Source organism: Suncus etruscus, chromosome 2 (genome assembly GCF_024139225.1).
Source record: "Suncus etruscus isolate mSunEtr1 chromosome 2, mSunEtr1.pri.cur, whole genome shotgun sequence".
NCBI classification, from domain to species: domain Eukaryota; kingdom Metazoa; phylum Chordata; class Mammalia; order Eulipotyphla; family Soricidae; genus Suncus; species Suncus etruscus.
In genome coordinates this window covers 106,411,155-106,434,125 of record NC_064849.1, presented here as the reverse complement: position 1 = coordinate 106,434,125, position 22,971 = coordinate 106,411,155, and the positions used below count along the sequence as shown (strand labels likewise).

General features: G+C 41.0%; 1 protein-coding gene and 1 pseudogene across 1 annotated transcript; both read left to right on the top strand.

The window, feature by feature from the left end:
- The first annotated feature begins 922 nt into the window (after nt 1-922).
- Nucleotides 923-22,748, top strand: HMGCS1 (3-hydroxy-3-methylglutaryl-CoA synthase 1). The gene is made up of 10 exons (XM_049768242.1): nt 923-1,028; nt 11,748-12,205; nt 12,617-12,742; nt 14,128-14,292; nt 16,756-16,921; nt 18,260-18,430; nt 18,850-18,956; nt 19,883-20,008; nt 20,230-20,390; nt 21,819-22,748. The coding sequence occupies exons 2-10, from the start codon at nt 11,758-11,760 to the stop codon at nt 21,906-21,908; spliced, it is 1,560 nt and encodes a 519-aa protein (XP_049624199.1). The 5' UTR covers nt 923-1,028; nt 11,748-11,757; the 3' UTR covers nt 21,909-22,748.
- Nucleotides 10,941-11,059, top strand: LOC126002849 (uncharacterized; annotated as a pseudogene).
- Nucleotides 22,749-22,971: the final 223 nt, after the last annotated feature.

Below are 22,971 nucleotides of genomic sequence, written 5' to 3'. Positions count from 1 at the left end.
TACCTGATGTACTTGATGAAGCTCGTGCCCAACGCATGGGTTAGTAAAAGTGCTAAACTCTCCTGTACATTTCCCTCTTCAGGCAACTTCTGCGCTGGTGCCAGGATACTTTGTTTTAGCCTAAGTTAAGAATTGCTAAGGAAATAAAAAAAAAAAAAAAGAAAAGAAAAGAAAAGAAAAAAAAAAGAAAAGAAAGAAAAATAAAGGAAAAATAAAAGGATTGTTACCAATCAAAGTCTTTAATAAAGTTCAGGTAGTTTTGCATATTGACTATTGAGGTGACAATATTGTGTACTTAACTAAAAGTCGGGTAATTTCGAATATTTACAATTCCGGATGCTGTGCCCTGCTCCAACTTGTCATGCAGGTGCCCCTGGCTGTTTGGGAGAAGCAGAAAACGTTCAGATGAAACCATCCGAATGCAAAAAACTATTGTCAAAATCCTACAGGTGAAGCCGAGCAAGGGTTGGTTGCTAGGCAACCTGAGAGACTCCGCAGCAGGGACCAACTAGCCCGCCTTCCCTCCCACTCTTGACCATCTCCCCAGCGGTGGGACGCGAGGGTCCCATTGGCCCCGTCTCCTCTCGCCGACCTCCTATTGGTCGGCGAACTCTCTCTGCGCTCCGATTGGCTCGGCCCGTCTCTCGCAGCTCTGCGATTGGCCCACGGGCTCTCGGGCCACCGTACGTCACTCTCTCACCCCACTTCCTCGGGCCCTCCGACTTTGTCCCCGCCCCCGCCCCCGCCCTTTCAGCCACGAGGGAAAAAAAACTCCAGCCAGAGCCCGCCCCCTAGATTCCTTTCGATTGGTGGAAATCGGATCGGGGGGCGGGCGCTCCTAGGCAACTCCGCCGGCTTTGATTGGCTAGCTGACGTCTCCGGCCCGCCTCCCACCGACTCCCGGCCCGGCCGGAGTCGGGTGGGTCGGTAGCTTTATAAAGCCGGTGGCGTCCGGGAGGCTTGGCTACTGTATCTTCTTGCTTGACTGCCGCTTCCTTCACCACCGGCCATCGCCCTGTCACTTTGGGGTGAGTGTCTCGTGCGGAGGAGAGCTTGAGCCCCAGAGGAACCGCAGGCAGAGTGATGAGGACTGGGCCGGGCGGTGTCCTTGACTAGGCCCGAAGGAGGTCTGGCTGGGTTTGGGGCGGTCAGGGTGGATGGAGGGCGTGGACCAGGTTGGGGACCGGGATGGGGCAGGATGGAGAAGCGGGGCCTGCAAAATTCGCCTCTGCTGGCTTTGTAACTTGGACAGATCGGCCCCGGCCGGTGACATCTCGGAGAGGCCACAGAAGCGCAGCCAAGTGCTGAGGTGGAGAGAAGGAAAGAAAGGGAAGGGCGCTGAAGGTTTCGTTGGAGGCGACGCGGTCCTTCTTCCAGGAGCTCAATGAAGTTGCCTGGGTGATAGATGACTCGGATGGATCGTCGCCTTGAGGGAGTCGGGAGGGGCCGAGCCAGGAATTTGGGGAGCCCGGCGTGCCTGCCTGGAGTCTTTGGTGTAAGGGGATGGGTTAGATTATGCCCAGAAGGATGTTCAGGGGGCTCCCTAGGGGGTGTGTCCTGTTGCCACCTAGAGAAAGTTTCGTGGAAGGATGGGAAGTGGACTGCATTTCTTGAACTCTTCGAGATCGGGGGCTAGAAAAGCATCACATCCCTGCGAAAGCTGCCTGGGTACTTGATCTCTTGACTCCTGGATCCCTACTCACTTCCAACACCGAAGATCCCGCCCAGTTCCCTACCTCCGTTCCTCCCTATTTTAAGTGCCAGTTAAAAAAAAAAAAAAAAAAAAAACGGGGAGAGGATAGGGAGAAAGATTTCATTGGTGCTCGAAATCCCCATATGTCTGCCTTGCTAATAGCTTCAAGTCCTGCCTTGTTCTGGTAGCGATGATGTAATGGGCAGACGACCATCCTGGCCTTCACACACTCACTGTAAGCTTGGGGGTTTTAAGCGAAGGACCCTTAAAAGCCAGCGTCATTAAAGAAAAGTGACTTCCCTTGAGTAGTATTGGAGAACAGATTACTGGGAGGAGAGGTTTGTGCCACAGGTGATGAATCTGTACCTGCTTTTCTCTCTCTCTCTCTCTCTCTCTCTCTCTCTCTCTCTCTCTCTCTCTCTCTCTCTCTCTCTCTCTCTCTCCCTCTCCCTCTCCTCTCTCTCTCTCTCTCTCCCTCCCTCCCTCCCTCCCTCCTTCTCTCTCTCCCCCTCCCCTCCTCCCCCCTGTGGCCTTGGATTGAGAATATTCCTATATCCCTGGCATCTCTTCACCCCTCACTCCCTCAGCCCATCGCTCCTGCTCCATGTACTCATGCCAGCCATCTGTAGGAGGAGTTGTTCTGGCTGCTGCTGAGTAACACGTGCTCAGTTTTAGGAAAAAATCACGAATACCATGGGTAAAAGAAATGGCAAAGCTAAGACAAATGGAAGTGCTCACATAGCAGATTTCTCCTCATGAGATGGACTGCAGATGTGTATTTCGTTAGACCATTGAGAATCCCGGAGTCTGAAGGATTCCTTCGCAACTTGAGACAGCTGTAACCCTGTGTGTTCCTTCTTTAATATAAAATGTCATTTTAAAACATTTTCGTTCTTTCTGGGTGGCTCAGAATAGTGAGGATTGCAGAGCTCAAGGCAGAGGGGGCAGCCTGAGGTCTGTAACTCTCCCTCTCCAGTTTGTACATTTGGTTCTCGCTGGCAGCTAGAGTGTTCTGTTCTCAGAAGTTGTCTCCTATGGGAAGAGTTAAAAGGATGTTCTCTGGGCTGTAGGAGATCACTTTATTTCTAGTCTGGGCCTGATTTTGGTTTTTGTTGCTTTAAATTTACTCCTAGCCCCATATACAATCTTGTTTTCTCTTAACTGTAGGTTGGATTTTGAATTTTGAGGAAGATTTTTATTTGGTAGCTTTACTCACAAAAAATGCAGAGCTCTGACATTGATGCCATGTGTATTTATTTCCTGGATGCCCTAGGATTACTTGAAATAACGGGGCTGAATGTGGGGCGATGGATTTGATTGTGGTCAGAGGAGCTTGATGGCCTTTATAGCAGAATATTTTACTTTATTTTATTTAGAAAGGAGTATAGGGGACGGAGAGATAGCATGGAGGTAAGGCATTTGCCTTGCATGCAGAAGGACAGTTCAAATCCCAGCAAATCCCCTGAGCCTGCTAGGAGCAATTTCTGAGCGTAGATAGAGCCAGGAGGAACCCTGAGCGCTGCTGGGTGTGACCCCAAAACCAAAAAAAAAAAAAAAAAAAAGCAAAAAGAAGTATAGAGTTGTCCTTTTTTTTTTTTTTTTTTTTTTTGGTTTTGGTTTTGGTTTTGGGCCACACCCAATGACGCTCAGGTGTTATTCTTGGCTATGCGCTCACTCCTGGCTTGGGGACCATATGGGATGCTGGGTATTGAACTGCGGTCCACTTGCACTACTACTCTGGCCCCTACAGTTGTCCTTTTATTTTGAGATACTAAAGATCACAAGATTAATATTTTGACATTTTCTCAAGAGGGCAGTGGAGATTTAAAAGGTTGAGAAACTCAGGCCTGGAGAGAGAGCACAGCGGCGTTTGCCTTGCAAGCAGCCGATCCAGGACCAAAGGTGGTTGGTTCGAATCCCGGTGTCCCATGTGGTCCCCCGTGCCTGCCAGGAGCTATTTTTGAGCAGACAGCCAAGAGTAACCCCTGAGCACCGCTGGGTGTGGCCCAAAAACCAAAAAGAAAAAAAGAAACTCATCAGTGGAAGGAAGCAAGGGCAGAATGGATGGTTGGACTCAATTTTTTAATTATTTATTCATCCTAATGTTTGGTACTTGGTGCTACTCTCCTGTCTGTCAACTAAGCAGTTAGGACAGTAAAGGAGAAACCAGTGTTTTATAAAGTTCACAGTCCTTGTCTTTTGTGGAATTTGTCCTTGGTAGTAATCATAAGATTAGTATTTTGGTTTAATTTTCACTCCTGACATTTTTTCTGATTGAGATCTGGGAACAGTTGAAACCTACCATTGCTTATAATGGCAGTAGTAGAAAGACAGTTTTCTTAAACATTAAGGCACTGTTTAGTATCATAACTCATCTAACAGAACAAAACAAAATGAAACAAACTCTTATTTTTGTTTTTGGATCACACCCGGCAGCGCTCAGGGGTTACTCCTGGCTTTACACTCAGAAATCACTTCTGGCAGGTTCCGAGGACCATATAGGATGCTGGGGTTTGAACCACCATCCTTCTGCATGCAAGGCAAATGCCCTACCGCCATGCTCTCTCTCCGGCCAAAACAAACTCTTAATAGTGAGCTGCTACATGTAACTTGAATCCAAAAGCTTTGTTCTCTTATTCTTGTAATGAATCTGCAAATTTAGTTCCTCCAGAAAAGAAAAGGCAAGGTTTGCCCTTTATGCTATGCTGTCAAAGAGATTTTGAAAGAATCTCTCATGATTACAGAGCTCAGGGCATGCTCATGCTTTGCAAGCTGGTGATTCAGCTTCAGTTCTTAGCACCTCATGGTCCCCTGAGCACAACAGGAGTAACTGCCCCCACCCCAGTACTATTAGATGCGACCCAAAAGCAAACAAAAGCCAAAATAAAAATATTCATTCCCTCTAAAGGAGCCCAGAAGTCCTATATGATAGAAGATGGCCCGTAATTGGAGATAAAGAGAATGGACGATGTTAGACAGTTCTGCCATAGGAATGCAGGGCCCTGATAAGAATGTCCAGCGCTGGGATGCTGTAGCTCTCTATAGGGGACTTTAAATCTGAGAAGTCTCTGGTGCATGGACCAAAAGCCTCAGCCAGGAGGCGCAGGGAGTTTTTGTTTCCCCTTTAGACAACTCATCATGAGCAAGCATGAACAAGGCTTTCTGAGCCTGACTTCTAGGAAGGACGTTTCCAGCACCTTAGTTTACTGAATCTCTTAACTATAACCCTGAAAAAGCGCAGCTGGTAACTGCATATAGTTTATCCTGCACCGAAATATGTACTCAATGAGCCTATCCCACTAGTCCTTTGAATCTGACAAAAAAGGGAGCCAGCTGTAGTGATTTATAAAGCAAACAAGCAACTGAATAGCCCCCAAGAAAAAGTGGTGTGTACACCTGGTTGGTTCTAGGCACTATCCTTCAATCTACAGTCTTAATCTCTGCCAAGCTCAAAATGCCTGTATTACAATCCAGGAGTCTTTAAACATGCTGCTTTGGTCACCTGCCCAGCCACTTGTGAGTCATTAACTGCTTCCCACTCTTGTTGCTTTCCTCAATCACTGCTGTGACTGGACCTGTTACTAGATCAAGTAGATAATCTGGTGGAGATTTGGCAGTGTTTTGCCTGCCCACTTTCAATGGAAAATTTCAGAGGAAATTTCCTTGATACAAGTAATGTCAAATGTATATCATACATAACTTGAAGAAGTTACTAAGTTACTTACAGAGTTGCCACGAGGAGAGTCGTTCCTGTCTCCACCCACCACTGCCAGAGATCTCCACCCACCATTGCCAGAGAGAACAGCTTCTTGTGGTCCGAGAGCTTTTGCAAATTGCAAAAGCTCAATGTGAGATAATTAAAAAAGAAAGTGATTTTACACAAAGTGTGTGTGTGTAATGTGGAAGGAATGTAGTAGTCTCTCTTTGTACGAAGCTCAGATTTCTCTATTAAGCTTGGAAGGTAAATGAATGAGGTAAAAGGAACTAAGGCTGCCAAAAGCTCTTATATGATCTAATCGTGTAAAAGAAATAAAGCTAAATAGCATCTGAATATAGTGCAGGTTTAATCAGCCAAGAACAGTTAAAAGCAAAGGAAATTGTGTTTGCTGACATTAAACACAGAAAACGTTATCTTTGTAACTCCTTCAGAACAGATGGATTAAAGAAAATGCTCCAAAGCTACCTTCCCATATTACTTCCACATACTTTAAATGATGATAAAGCTTCCTTCATACTTCATCTCAATATGTCAGATGTTTGGGGTTTAAGTAAACATGAATTGAAATATAAGCACTAACGAGAAAATTGTTGTCCAAAAAAATGAGGGATTTGAAGATGGCATAGAAAACAGGAATAGTAAATATGAATGAAAATAACTTAAGTCTTGGTAGTCAATTCTGTTCTGTTTGAAAAATTGTAAGAACAGGTTACAAAGAGATAGTACAAGAGTCAAGGTATTTGCCTTACACATGACTGAGCACATTCAACCTTCAGCACCATATATAGCCCCCAAGCACCACCAGGAGTGATTCTTGAGCACTGCCCAGGAATGACCCAAAGAGTAAAAAAAGAAAAAGAAAAATACTAAAAATGGGATAAAAATGGGAGTGTGTTGGAACTTATATTATAACACTATTCACTTTGAGTGGAAGTCATATTATTTGAGTTTACATAGTAATTTTGACTTTAAAGGAGTTCTTATTTGAAATCCCTAGTGCCTGAAGGAGGAAACAGTGACAGACGTGGAGACTGCAGTTCTCTATCACTCACACAGGTATGGCATTGTTCAGGGCACCTCCTGATGGAGGGGATCATTTCAATCCATCCAAGGATTGATGTCACAAATTCAGAAATAAACATTTCAGTCTATGACATCTTTATTAATTAATGCCATAATATTTCAGAAGACTGATAGTATGTATATTAGATGAACATTGAAAATTGAGAGCAGGGGCCACGAGATAGCAAGAAATTCGGTGTTTACTAGTAAGAGAAAACCATAAAATGTAATCACATTAACTGCTTCTATGACAGATAAACATGTATACTATTCAGTGCTCTTTAAGGTACAACCTTAAGTGAAGCATTCTGGGATGTGAGATGGGATGTGTGCTTGTAAATGAAGAGGATTAGACCAACCATTGAATTATTCACAGTCATTGACTTCCTATATTCCATGAAGCTCTTCTCTTATGACTGTTTTTGGTGTGTGCTTTAGTCATGTGATGTCTCTGATGTCCATGATGATAGCTAGTTTTAGATTAGGTTTAGGGACATTTCACTTACCCATCATTCAGCTTCTATTGGCCAAGCACTAGGCTTGGTACCAGGGGAGACAGAGATGAACAGGGCACCGTTCCTGATTTCTAGAAACTCCTTGTCTAGTTAACAAAGAAGCTAGAGGAGAAACTTGAAATCACTTTAAAGTTGCTTTTTGACAGAGGTCAGAAATGTAGATATTAGGGGCCTGGAAGGTGGCGCTAGAGGTAAGGTGTCTGCCTTGCAAGCACTAGCGTAGGATGGACCGCGGTGATCCCCAGGCGTTCCATATGGTCCCCCCAAGCCAGGGGCGATTTCTGAGAGTTCATAGCCAGGAGTAACCCCTGAGTGTCAAACGGGAGTGGCCCAAAAACCAAAACAAACAAAAAAAGAAATGTAGATATTAGAAAGCTGGCTTTGGACAATTGAAAGCTAAGACCAAGAGCTCACTAGAGCAGTTGGAATCAGTGTCCTGGGTATGATGCTGAAGGGAGGGAGGGGCAGTCTTGCTGAATCTTTCTTTTCCTATTTCCAGTCTTCTCTTTCATCACAGATGTTTTTTAGATTCTCAGTTAAGGGGGCCGGAGAGATAGCACAGCCTTACAAGCAGCCAACCCAGGACCTAAGGTAGTCCCCTGTGCCTGCCAGGAGCTATTTCTGAGCAGATAGCCAGGAGTGATCCCTGAGCGCCGCAGGGTGGGGCCCCCCCCCCCAAAAAAAAAAGATTCTCAGGGGCCAGAGAGATAGAATGGAGGTAAGGCATTTGCCTTGCATGCAGAAGGTTGGTGGTTCGAATCTCTGCATCCCATATAGTCCCCCGAGCCTGCCAGGAGCGATTTCTGAGCATAGAGCCAGTGTAACCCCTGAGCGCTGCCTGGTGTGACCCAAAAACAAACAAAAGAAAAGATTCTCAGTTAATTGTATTGGTCCTTTTTGACCACCTAGGCACAGGGAAGCAGTTCCAAAACCTTGTCATCTTGTTTGGGATCTAGGACTTGGAGCTCCTTTTCTCCATCAAATGGGGAACTTCTAGAAAACAATTGAGATTCCTATAGTAACCTTACTGAAAGGGAACTATAGAAGGTTTACAGAGTTCTGTGATAAAAGTGTATTTTTTTCCTTTTAAAACATGAGATTAAAAACTTTTAACACATTTTGTTATAGAAACAGAATTCCTGTTAACCTACTTAGACTTTTTAATTTAGATATCTCTTATGATATTTAGAATTTTAAATTAACCAGAATGCCCCATCCCCTAGCTGTGGTAAACACTATAATGTTTGGTTTGGTTTAGGGGCCACACCTTGTAGTGTTTGGGGTCCTGACAGTGCTTAGGGGATCAAGTGGTGCCAAACTTGGTATTCTGGCAGGCAGCATATGTGCTCCAGCATCACTGACTAATGTGAACATCTCAGCCTTTGAGATGCTTCATTTTTTTTTTCTTAAAATTTATATCTGGCCTGCTTCCGAGAAAACTGTATTAGAACACACTTAAATTGAATAGTTCAAAGTGAAAATTATAGGCTAGAAACTGGCAAACTTAGTTGTTTGAAATGCCACAGAAGCAATTACTGCCTTGTGTCGAATATCCTCTTTCCCTACTTAATTTCACCTCCCCTTCATGTCAATCAAAAACCAAATAGTTTAGTTACATGACTTTTCACCAGTAGTATAATGGAAACTTCTTCTTGACTGTTAAAAACTCTGAGAATGAGCACATTGACCAAGTTGAACTCTATAAAATTTTGTTTCCACATTAAGATTAGTCTTATTTGCTTCCAGTTTTCAATGAGTGAGTTATTTTACCTAAACTCTTTTTTTAAAGGTGGGTTTGGAGGTGCAGTACACCTGGTTGGGTTCAGGAGCCATGTCATATTGGGGATTAAACTAAAGACTCCCAAATGGAAAGCATGTGTTCTAGTCTTTTGCCTATCTATGCAAAGTACATAACTTAATCTTTTTTATTAAATTAATTCCTATGTAAACTTAATCTGTGTACCAGAATCTGCCTAGTAACACTGGATAGCCCCCATAATGCCTCCATTTTAACTTCAGTGTAGCAAAATGGGCACCAAATTTTATCAGAACATTGATAGATTACTGTGAAAGAGGGGAAAGATGGAACAAAGTGTACAGACTTGATTCATTTACTGTATAACATTTTCTGAATCAGAAAATAGTTGAAGCTAGATAGAACCTGAGTGTCATTCCTTTTCCTAGTATCTTATTTTCTGTTCTCTATTTGTGGGGAAGAGGCTGGTGGGCTATACCTATTTTTGTGGTGCCAGGAATTGAGCTAAGATCAACTGTATGCAAGGCTAACGCCTTAATCCCTAACCATTATCTCTGTGGCCCAATTTCTGTCAATATTTTTATTTTGATATGTTTTAAAGCTGTCCTTTCATCTCTTACATAATAATTGCTCTACCTCATAACCTAATATTGACTGTCATATATGCTTCCCAACTCTAATTCATTTTCTACACAGTGACTGTAATAAATAGAATTTTATTTGCCTTCCACAAAATTATCTGAGTAGAAAAAACACTGAGCTGAATCATAATGCAGGTTAATCCTGCTTGGGGCTCTGAATGGCTTTTTATTTTCTCTTTAAGAAAGTTTGAAGCTGGGACCAAAGTCGTAGCAGTGTGTAAGGCCTGTGTTAATTGACCTGAGTCAATTCCCAGCAACCCATATGGTCCCCCAAACCTACCAGAGTAATGGTCACAGAACCCAGGGTAACCCCTGAGTGCCACTGTGTGTGGCACAAAACAAAAATAAAAAAAAGTTGAAACTCCCTCATATATATCAGCATTCTTGAACCTTCGTGACATCTCTTCTGACTTGGTTCTCTTGCCTCATGTACTCACTGTGCCTCAGATCTCATGTTAGAAAATTATTCACACTGTAGTTGATTCTTTGTAGTTGTGGGCCATTGTTTATGTGCCTGTTGACTTCTGCCACCACTTGCTTTTGCACAGCCTTTCAGATTCCTTCTTGTTTTCTCAGGCACCAGTAATCAAGCAGCTTTCCCATTCTTCGCCCAGTCTTGAGTTAGGGAGTTTTCCATCACACATTGTGAACATTGAAAGGCTATGCAAAAGCTGTGAGTTTGAAGAGTAATTTTTCTTTTTTTTTTTGGTTTTTTTTTTGGGCCACACCCGGCGGTGCTCAGGGGTTTCTCCTGGCTGTCTGCTCAGAAATAGCTCCTGGCAGGCACGGGGGACCATATGGGACACGGGGATTTGAACCAACCACCTTTGGTTCTGGATCGGCTGCTTGCAAGGCAAACACGCTGTGCTATCTCTCCGCCCCAATTTTTCTTAAGTAGACTCTCTTAAGACAATGACTTGCCCACAGGCTACATAGCAATGATCTTTTTTCCTTTTGGTTTTTGGCCATACCCATTAATACTTACTTAGGACTTACTCCTAGCTTTGTGCTTAGGAATCACTCCTCCTGGTGGCCTCTGGAGACCATATGGGATGTTAGGGATGAAACCTAGGTCAGCCACATAACAAAGAGCTTAAGTGGCCCGTTGATCAATTTAGTAATTGCTTTTAGCAATCTTTATAGAGCCAGATGCATCCCACTTCCCTGTGCTTTTTCTTTAAAAAGACTGTGATTTTTAGGTTAGTTACCTAACAGTTTCTAAAGTCATATCAATATACCTATGATGAATGACTTATTTAAATTTTTTGGATATCTATGAACAGATCAAACATTTGAATTATTAGCTGAATTATTTAGTTGAATTTCTTTTATTCCTTACAAAATAGAAAAATTAGGGGAAAATAGAAAAATCTTGAGCTGGATAGTTCAGTGGGACGAGTGCATAGTTTGCATGCATGCTGTTCAGGTTCCATTCCCCAGACACCAGGAATGATTTTGCACACACAACTGGGAGAAGAAGCCTGAGAACTGCTTGGTATAACCCTGAAGCCAAAAACATTAAATAAAGGAAGGATTTCACTTAAATTCTCTTTATTTCTATGGCCATACCACCCTGAATGTGCCCTATCTCATCTGATCTCGGAAGCTAAGCAGGGTTGGGCCTGGTTAGTGCTTGGATGGGAGACCCCCTGGGAATACTGGATACTGTAGGTCTAAAGAAAAGAAAAGAAAAAAAATTTTCTTTATTTCTAATAATCACTTTCTAAAGATAATGTGATTCTGTTTTAAATAAAGCTTAAGCCTTTCTAAAATACAATTTTTTTTGTTTAGTTTTTGGGTTATACCTGGTGGTGCTTAGGGTTTATTCCTGGCTCTGCATTCAGGAATCACTCCTGGCTCAGAGGATCATAGGGATAGTGGGGATCAAACCCAGGTCTGCCATGTGCAAGACAAGTATCTTACCTGCTGTACTATCACTCCAGCCCCAAATGCAATAATTTTCCATGATTATATTCTCTTCATTCTGTAATTGATTCATCTACATGTATAATTTTTACTGCACTAAATAAAATACTAAATATTCTCAACTAAAAGGAAGTTAATATTTCGGGTATTGAATATATAAAGCCTCAAGTTTGAATTTAAAAAAATCTACAGTTTGGGGCTGGAGAGAAAGCACAGCAGTGTTTGCCTTGCAAGCAGCCGGTCCAGGACCTAAGATGGTTGGTTTGAATCCCGGCGTCCCGTATGGTCCCCTGTGCCTGCCAGGAGCTATTTCTGAACACATAGTCAGGAGTAACCCCTGAGCACTGCCGGGTGTGGCCCAAAAACCAAAAAAAAAAAAAAAAAAAATCTACAATTTATTATCTAAAGCAGTGTGTTTCTGTTTTCCTTTCTAAAGCTCTTTCACCATGCCTGGGTCACTTCCCTTGAGTGCAGAAGCCTGCTGGCCAAAAGATGTGGGAATTGTTGCCCTTGAGATCTATGTTCCTTCTCAGTATGTTGATCAAGTAGAGTTGGAAAAATATGATGGTGTGGATGCTGGAAAGTATACTATTGGCTTGGGCCAGGCCAAAATGGGCTTCTGCACAGACAGAGAAGATATCACTTCCCTTTGCATGACTGTGGTTCAGAATCTTATGGAGAGATACAACCTTTCCTATGATTGCATTGGACGGCTAGAAGTTGGAACAGAGACGATCATCGACAAGTCCAAGTCAGTGAAGACTAACTTGATGCAGCTCTTTGAGGACTCTGGAAATACAGACATAGAAGGACTAGATACAACTAATGCTTGCTACGGAGGCACAGCTGCTGTCTTCAATGCTGTGAACTGGGTTGAGTCCAGCTCTTGGGACGGTATGTTACAAAGACTCCTTTGGGATAATTTTAACCTATTTCTGAAATAAAAGATGATGATCTGGGGCCGGGCAGTGGCGCTAAAGGTAAGGTGCCTGCCTTGCCTGCGCTAGCCTTGGACGGACCGCGGTTCGATCCCCCGGTGTCCCATATGGTCCCCCAAGCCAGGAGCAACTTCTGAGCACATAGCCAGGAGTAACCCCTGAGCATTACCGGGTGTGGCCCAAAAATCGAAAAAAAAGATGATGATCTATATTATATAGGACAAAATCATCCACATTAATCAACATTTTTTTTTCCAAGAATGGGGAAAACATTCTGGGAAAAGCATAAGACTTTGGTACATATGTATGATATTTATTATGTCAGCTATGTTATTCTAAACTAATAAAAAAAACCCCACTTTTTCAGGACGGTATGCACTGGTGGTCGCAGGGGATATTGCTATATATGCCACAGGAAATGCTAGACCCACAGGTGGAGCTGGGGCTGTAGCTATGCTAATTGGACCAAACGCGCCTTTAGTTTTTGAACGAGGTAAGTGTTTGAGATGCTTATTTTTGTATCTTCACTCAGTACAGTGAGGAATTTGAGACTAGAAATATAGATTGGTCCTTAATCAGTAGAGGCACTACATTTAAGTAGCCCAGTTAAGTAATTATACATAGTCTTCATGGCAATTGTTTAAGGTAAGCGATGTCATTACCTTTTACAGAGAAGTAGAAGACGTTTAAGTGTTAACTCTGAGGGTCAGAGCGCTATAATACAGTGGGTGAGCACTTGCCGTGCATGCAACTGACATAGGTTATAGGTTAATTCCCTGCATCCCTAATGGTCTCCTGAGCCCACCATGCATAATACCTGACTACATAGCCAGGAGTAACCCCTGAGCATTGCCAGATGTGGCCCAAAAACAAAACAAAAAGTACTAACTTTGAAGGAATTACTTTTGCTTAGGCTATAAAGCAAGTTTGTCTTTAATTCCACAGAGCAATTGTGATCTCTTGGTTGTATTTATGAAACTGGAATGAAAATGTCATATTATAAAAGCCTCCAATCAGTTCACGAATATTATTTGTTTATTTTGGTTCCAGGACATACTCATTGGTGCTTAGGGCTTATTCTCTGCTTAGGGGTCACTCTGGTGAAGGTTGGGGGACCATATGGTGTGGGGTCTCAGCTTGCATTTTCGCACAAGAAATCGGAGTCGTGAGCAAAGGATTATTTAGCCAGAAGTTGTTGAGCAGCTAGCTTCTTGATCTTATTGAGTCAACCAAGCTTCTTTATCTCTCTTGCTTTTCCTGCCACTTTTTTTAGCCAGAGTTTAACATAAGTCACCTAAGGGTAAGGGTTGTCATAATTAAGGGCACTTGTGCTTATTAACTCAAAAAAGGTGAAAGGAAAAGTAGTGATCACAGATATATGACAACAGTATGGGGTGCTGGGAGTTAAAGCTAGGTCGGCTGTATGCAAGCACTCTCTTTTACTGCCCCACTCTCTTACTGCCCTGGCCTCATCCAGGGTACTATTTTCATTTACATATTTGTGTAATAGGTTTCAATTACATACTGACTCATCTTGTGATAATTTTTATTTCATTTTATTTTTGTTTTTTGGGTCACACCCAGCAGCGCTCTGGGGTTACTCCTGGCTCTATGCTCAGAAATCTCTCCTGGCAGGCACGAGGGACCATATGGGATGCTGGGATTCAAACCACTGACCTTCTGCATGCAAGGAAAACGCCTTACCTCCATGCTATCTCTCTGGCCTCACATTGTAATAATTTTATTGCAAATGGTAGTTTGATTAGATAGTTATGGAAGGCCCCAGAAAGCGCTGTATTTACTGGTAAAATAGACTACATTAATACTAGCAGGAATATTAAGAGTTGGATCATCATAAATACCCTCTGTTTTTAATAGGACTTCGAGGGACCCACATGCAACATGTCTATGACTTTTACAAGCCTGATATGCTTTCTGAGTATCCTATCGTAGATGGGAAACTCTCTATACAGTGCTACCTCAGTGCTTTAGACCGCTGCTATTCTGTCTACCGCAAAAAGATCCGTGCCCAGTGGCAAAAAGGTAGGTCTTAGTTTTTCCCTTGGTTTTGGTATCTGTTTTATGTAATGGATGGAGAACAACCCACCAAATTGTATTTTCTCATTGTTTCTAAGACTCTGCGATTTAGGAAAAGAGATAGACTTTGGAAATAATCTGCAAAAGTACTTAGGTTAACTTAACCCTACTAATAAAAATCAAAAGTGAGATAAAAGAAAGTAAGTTAAATGCATTTGCTCAGATTTTTTGCAACTGTAATTCAGAGAAAATTGAAAGAAAAGTAAATTACTGAAATTATATCTGTCCCCATATTTTCTACTTGCCCTTGACCTGTTTTATTATTCATATTTGGTTTGTGGGGGACAGGATTTGGCCATACCAGTATTGCTCAGGGCTTGCTCCTAACTCTTTACTGAGATATCACACCTGGGCTGGAGGGACCATATGTGATGCCAAAAATCCAGTCCAGGTTTGCCCCGTGCAAGGCATACTCCTTTTGAAGTGTCATTATTCATTTATATCTTTAGGGGTCCAGGAGCTCAATAGGCTGAATGTAACTTTGCATATAGGAAGTCCAATTTCCATTCCCAGCTATACATGACCCCCTGAGCACTGTAGGGAGTAACCCCAACCATAAAGTAGAAAGGGGGGGGTCAGAGGAGAAGTTAGACCTTAAGCACTGCTGGGTGTGCCTCCAAATATTTTTCCATCTTTACTCTTTTTTTTTTTTGTGGTTTTTGGGTCACACCCGGCAGTGCTCAGGGGTTATTCCTGGCTCCAGGCTCAGAAATTGCTGCTGGCAGGCATGTGGGACCATATGGGACGCCGGGATTCGAACCGATGACCTCCTGCATGAAAGGCAAACACCTTACCTCCATGCTATCTCTCCGGCCCCTCCATCTTTACTCTTAATTAAGATCTTGAGGGCCAGAGTGATTGTACCATGGGTAGGTGTTTGCCTTGTGTGTGTACCGTTTCAATCACTGGCATTCTGAGCACCACTAGGACTGATTTTTAAGAGCTGGGCCAAGAATTACTCCTGAGCACTGCCAGGTATGTCCTGCTCTCCAAAAATGATCTTGAAGTACTATAAAGGGTAGTGTTTGAATCAATGCTATTAAATAATGTTATATCATGAAATGTGCTCCTTTTTATTTCCTTTAGTCTTGTTCCACATTTGTTGATGCTCAGGGATTATTCCTGGCTCTGCACTCAGGAATTACTCCTGGCAGTACTTTGAGGTCCCTTTGGAATGCTGGGGATTGAACCCATTGTGTAAAGCAAATGCTTTACCACTGCACTATCACCCTGACCCCAAAATGTGCTTTCTTTTATTCAACTTTTCTTTATAAAGATTGTGAGGAAGCATTAAAAAAATTCTATCTGGGGCCCAAAGCAGTGGCGCAAGTAGTAGGGCATTTGCCTTGCACAAGGTAACCTAGGATGGACCATGGTTCAATCCCCTGGCATCCCATATGGTCCCCAAGCCAGGAGCAATTTCTGAGCGTATAGCCAGGAGTAACCCCTGAGTGTCACCAGGTGTGGCCCAAAAAGCAAAAAAAAAAAAATATATATCTGGTAGCATATTAAGAAACCTAATTTCGGGGCCGGATTGATAGCACAGCAGTAGGACGTTTGCCTTGCACATGGCTGACTCAGGATGGACCTGGTTTGATCCCCAGCATCCCATATGGTCCCCCGAGTCAGGTGCAATTTCTGAGTTCATAGCCGGAAATAACCCTGAGCATCACCGGGTGTGGCCCAAAAAGAAAAAGAAAAAGAAACCTAATGTCTCTAGATAAGATATTGAATCCCTCCACTATTTATAAAATATCACATTTCCCAGTATATTGTCATTTGGTTAACTCTATAGAGTGTGTATTTAACAGTGTGATCAGTGGTTTTTATAACATTTTTATTAGGACCCACAGCAAGGAAGGACATTTTACAACATGTGAACTCAGTTCAAGCAAAAGTGTGCAATGAAATTACTTATCCTGATTGGAAAATATGCAACTGTCCATTTTCTACTTTATTTCCATTATTTTTTTAAATTATATCAAGATAAATACTGCTTCTCTCCCACTTAATTGATTTTATATATATATATATGGCTCTTCTATTTTAAAAGCACATATAGTAGCATTTGCTAATTTGTCTTTGTCTCATAAGCATTTAATCCAGTAATACTATATTAAACAATATTTATAAAATGCTTCTAAAGATATAAAAAAATCCTAAAAAAAAAAAAAAAAAAGAATCCTAAATTTTGGTCTAACACTTCAAAAGTTTAGTCACTTAGGAGAGAGTGTACTGGATTCACTGCCTGGTACACTTGGGGCTCCATGTTTGATCCCCAGCAGCATTTTACTTCCTGAGTACTGCTGGGTATAGCCTTAGTGACTCCCAGCATCACTGGGTAGGCCCCCCAGGTTAAAATATTAGAATTTTATGAGTTCCATGATTAATTTTTGGTTTCTCTTTCAGAGGGGAATGATAAGGATTTTACTTTGAATGATTTTGACTTTGTGATCTTCCACTCACCCTATTGTAAACTGGTGCAGAAATCTCTTGCTCGGATGTTTCTGAATGATTTTCTTAATGACCAGAACAGAGATAAAAATAATATCTATAGTGGCCTAGAAGCTTTTGGGTAAGAAAAACCATTATAAATGTTCACCCTTTAGTATAATCTGTCATACAGACCTGAAATTTTCAGTCAAAAGGTTCTGGGATTCTAAAGAATCTTTGAGGGGAAGGAGGGAAATGGGGGGCATTAGTGGTAGGAAGGTTGCACTGGTGAAGGGGGGTGTGTTCTTTTTATGACTGAAACCCAACTAAAATCATGTATCTAATCATGGTGCTTAAATAAAGAAAAAAAATAATTTCTTTTCCATGTCCAGGAGGATTTGTGCCTGGTCTTTTTTCTGTCTGGTTTTGTGCTTTGTTATTAGAATCTCAGACATTTGCTGTGATTTATAGAAAGAGACAGTCCTTTGGGGAGAGATAAAAAAGAATTTTTGAGCTTAGTTCTTCAATGAAAAAACTGTCCGAAGGAGTTAGTAGTAAGACTACATGAATCTTGGGGCCGGAGTGGTAGCACAGAGGTAGGGTGTTTGCCTTGCATGTGGTTGACCCAGGACAGACACCAGTTTGATTCCTGGCATCCCATGTGGTTCACTGAGCCAGGAGCAATTGATTTCTGAGCGATTTCTGATTGTTCTGATTTCTGAATCAGGAATTTCCTGATTCCTTTTCTGTTCTTATCACCCTGATGATCTAGCTGCACAACTGTCCATATATACTGCATCAGAGTCATTTGTTTTGTTTTTAATTATGTGGCAATGCTTAATCCAGCCATGTGGCCCTAATGGCTCAGTGTTAGTGCTTAGAGACGCTGAGAGCCACCAGGGCCACACTTGACAATGGTCGGGAGTGGAGGGCAGATGATGCTGGGGATTTCGCATGTCACCTCCACATGTGCACACACCAACTTCAGCCCTTTGAGCCATCTTGCAGTGCTACAGTAACATCTTAATGTTCCCTGACCTCTACTTTTGTCCTCTAGTTATCCTGAACATTACCACTATTAAAATTTGTTTCCAGACTCTTAACTTTTCTCTACTCAGCAGCGTCTTATGCTTGTCTAATCATTCTTTTTCTCCTTACCAGTGTCCCTTCTCTGATAAAATTCTACTCAACTTTTAGTACCTGGCTCCTGTAACATAATGAGTTTTCTAACTAGAGAGTATTAATGGGCCTTAAAATATAGTATACTCTGGTGATAGATCTTTAATGTGCTTATTATTAATCATTAGAATCAAATTATCTTAATTATTGCAGGGATCATAGACACATGGTCTTTAGCATGCTGCTACTTGATTTTTTAATAAATGGGAAAACACTCATATACAGAGATGAGAATATTAGAGATAATATCTAATAAAAACATGGAGAAAGGAAAATGGCCCTTTTGTTCTGAATCTTTCAGGGATATTAAATTGGAAGATACTTATTTTGATAGAGACGTGGAAAAGGCATTTATGAAGGCTAGTTCTGAAATCTACAATCAGAAAACAAAGGCATCTCTGCTTGTAGCAAATCAAAATGGAAATATGTACACAGCTTCAGTGTATGGTTCCCTTGCTTCTCTTCTAGCACAGTAAGTATACATTTTAGCTGCTTACGTATCCTCATTTGGAGATGCTAGATTCGTAGGACCAAATCTTGTTTCTGGCATGTGGTGGTGGGTTGTGTTTAATTTCCTATTAAATTTTCTGGCAACTATTCTCTTGATTTTGTTCCTGACCTATATACAGTTGAATTATAAGCCCCTAATTGACAAAGCAACTTATTTTATGGTAAAATAACTCATAAATTCCTGCACTTCTATAGGCCTTGTCATTTCCAAAGACATTAATGAAAATGATTGTTTGTGGCATGCTTACTCTAATAGCAAAATTTTAGATAGATCCCTAGGCTATATGTAGGATGGATTTCTGTTCTAGCTTATGCCTTTCTACACATTGTACATGGAATCATTTACACTTCTTGCTATTTTTTTTTTTTCCTTCTACGTAGGTACTCACCTCAGCAGCTGGCAGGGAAGAAAATCGGAGTATTCTCTTATGGTTCTGGATTGGCTGCCACCCTTTACTCCATTAAAATTACACAAGATGCCACCCCAGGTAAATATGAACCTATCCACAAAAATATATTGAGAGGCTATTGCAGCGAGGTTCACTTGGGGAGCACTTACCTCTGTCCCAGGGACTCATTACATTCCCATCTTCAGTACTGCTTTTAGCTGAGTCAGAATTTACTCTCAGGAGCCAGGACTTTGCACAAGTGCCGGGTATCTTCTTTGCTTACATTATATAGCCAGAAACAATAGAATCAGCTTTACAAACATTTTATGGCATAATGCTTGGCTTATCTTCTTTGTCAAGTAACTGTCTTATATCACTTCATTAATTAATCTGATTAGAAAAGTAGAAATTTATATACTGCAGGCAGCTTTGAGACTTAACATTAATGTCCGTCTCATGTGAGTGAACAATATTAAATAATTTTATTGGCTTCATTTTTATATTGTAATCTAATTTTTCAAATAGAAAGAAAGAAAAAAAAAGCATAGTCAAGTCATAGGAAGCTGTGTCAAATAACATCTTAGCTTTTAACTAATCTATAGTAGTTTTTTTGGTTGGTTTGTTTTTTTTGTTTTGGGGACCACACCCATTTTACACTCAGGGGTTACTCCTAGATATGCGCTCAGAAATTGCCCCTGGCTTGGGGGGACCATATGGGATGCCGGGAGATCGAACCGCAGTCAGTCCTAGGCTAGTGCTTGCAAGACAGAGCCTTACCTCTATCACCACCTCTCCAGCCCCGGGTTTGTTTTTGTTTTGTTTTTGTTTTTGGGATTCAAACCACTGTTGTCCTGCATGCAAGGCAAACGTCCTACCTCCATGCTATCTCTCCGGCCCCAACTAATCTATAGTAGTTTTAATAGAAATAAAAAGAGTTTTCTTTTTTTCCATTTAGCAACATTTTGTTTGGGCTTTGAGACATGCTAATTTTAGTCTTTTAATGATGGCAATATTTATTATTTTAGGGTCTGCTCTTGATAAAATAACAGCAATGTTATGTGATCTGAAATCAAGACTTGATTCAAGAACTTGTGTATCACCAGATTCTTTTACTGCAAGCATGAAGCTCAGAGAAGACACTCACCACCTAGGTAATTGAAATATATACTATATATATATGCTTATATATATATGCATATGTATTATTTATTTATATATGCATATTTAATGTATACTTAAGAATATTATCTGGATTTTGTGCAGTACTAATATGCTGTTGGTAAAGATTGTAGGGAAATGTGCAACTTCTCTTTCATTTTAGATGAGTAAAGTATCAACATTGATTTTTTTTTATTCTCTACTTTTTCTTTAGTCAACTATATTCCCCAGAGTTCAATTGATTCACTCTTTGAAGGAACATGGTACCTCATGAGGGTGGATGAGATGCACAGAAGAACTTACGCTCGGCGACCCTCCCCAAATGACACTTTGGGTGAAGGAGTAGGACTTGTGCATTCAGGTACAGCAAATGAGGTAAATAAAGGTTCCTGTGCAGCTCCTCAGACCTCAGGGCCTTGAAGGGATCCCAGGATTCAGCAGTGTAAGAGGAATATCAGCAAAGTAGAACAATTCAGAGCAAGAGTTCTGGATTGAATGCCAGCTTTGTCATTTTTCTGTTGTTTAATCTTCTTTGCACTGTAAGTCATTAGTACTTTAAATGTACTTACCAAATACAAGATTTTATTAATAATGCTAAAATTTAAAGGAGGGCTATGTTCACTGCAGCACTATTTACATTGCCAGAATCTGGAAACAATCCAAATATCTGAGAACAGTATCTGAGAACAGATGAGTGTGGATAAAGAAACCACAGTACATCTACATAATGGATTACTATGCAGTTATTAGCAAAAATGAAGTCATGAGATTTATTTCTGCATGAGTAGATATGGAGATAACTGTGCTGAGTGAAATGAGTCAGAGGGAGAAGGATAGGAATAAAATGATCACACTTATTTGTGGGATATTAAAAAAAAATAGTTTAGTGATAATTTTCAAAGACAATAGAAATGAGAACCAGGAGGACTTGGGGCCAGAATGATAGTAGAGTGGGTAAGACACCTGCCTTACACACAACTATCCCAGCTTTGATTCTGACATCCTTGTTGTCTCCAAGCCCCTCTAGAAGTGATCCCTGAGTGCAGAGTGAGGACTGAGTACCACTGGATATAACATAAAAACAAACAAAAAAGATTATGACAACCACAATCATAGGCTTCAAACTCTGGACTGACTTACCACAAATTTTATAAATGTAATTTTAATTTTTTTCAGGGGGGGAAGCACCCCAGTGATGCTCAGGGGTAATTCCTTACTCTGCACTCAATAATTACTCCTGGTAGTCCTCTGGGGACCATATGGGACCATGGGAATCAAACCCAGATCACTCACATGCAAGATATGCACCCTACCATATGTATTCTCTGTAACTTTATAGTGAATCTCTGTGATCTTCCTCGCATTTGCCTTTTTTTTTCTGAGAGGAGGGCAGGTGGAGAGTTGGGAGCAGATTATATAATAATTTCACCATAAGGTAAAAAAAATTAGTTCCCTCTAGGAAAATTTGTGTGAAATTTATATTTAGCATAATCCTCTCCAAAATTGCCCTCTGTGATTTTTCTTTTGGCATTTTAACTAGCACCATAACACAAATAAACAAAACAAAACACAAATGGGTGAGGTGGGATGAAGTACAGAGATTAAGGCCCTTGCCTTATATACAACCAACCCAGTTCAATCCCTAGTACTCCATAAGGCACCCTAAGCACTTCCAGAATTGATTGTTGAGCAAAGAGCTATGAATAAGCCTTTAGTATCATCAGGTGTAACTCAAAAACTGAAAGAAAGAAGACAAACCAAAAAAGGTGTCAACAATGATTTTATTTATTTATTTATTTTTAGCACATTCCAAGTCCTGCAAAGAAAATGCCAAGACTTCCTGCAACCACGGCAGTCCCTGAAGCGGGTGTCATAAGTAATGGGGAGCATTAATATCCTTATGTGACATGCAAGACTTTGTGTGGGTTGGGGTGGGTGGGTTATGGATGGGTATGATTGAGGGACTGGCATGTCTGGGAACAATTTTAAAGGATTACTTAGATTTTTATGTGACTGACATGGAGCCTGGAAAACTATTGTGTTTTGGGGAAAGTCTCTGCTCTCAATTTGCTAACATGCTTCCTTTTTGTGATTTAGCCAGCACTTAATGTACTAGAATGATGATAAAGGTTCTGTAAAACTTCATAAAATTCTTGCGCCATTTATATGCATGAAGTTATGTTTCTATTGTGAGATAATGAACAATATGCTTCTGGCAAAAGAAAGCAAAAGTGCTAGTCTCCACTTTTAATTTCTTTTTTTTTAAACGTAAAAATTTTATACTTTGAACAAGCAAGATTATTGAAAGTACCTGCAGTTTTTGAAAACATTTCTATATAGTCTTCACATATGATAAGCACAGGTCCTGTTTGAAATAGCAAGACAAACAAGCTCTTTTTTAAAAATGTTTAAGCCTTGAACCTGAAGCAGTTTGGGGGCAGTGCAGTCATGGTGATTCTAGAATCTAGAATTTTGCTTTAAATTCAGATCTGTAGTGATGCAAAATCATTATGACATTGATGAGCAGAGCTGCTAATGTTTAGCAGACATTGGATTGAAAACATGCTTCAGTCAGGAGCCATTCTTGTAGCTCTCAATTTACTCCGAAATCAATTTAGGGTAGATTATGTTAAACATTGATGAGATGTTTCTGAATCTATGTATGAACAAGTTTGCTATTGCAATCCTTCTTTGCACCTTATTTCACGCAATAAATAAAAAACATTTTTCTGACTGCCTTTTCAATATTTCAAAGGAGTGATATGGGCAGGGCATTACTAGATGACATCTGATGCTTCAGTGTTACCAATTCAACTTAAAAACGGATGACTTAAGTTCATGGTTTAAGTGTTTTCTTATTTTTTTGCTCATTTGTATCTGTTCAACAAGAACAAAAGTACAATCCCAGATTATGATCAGCCCCCCAAAGTATTCCATTTTAAAGTCTGAAAGTAAG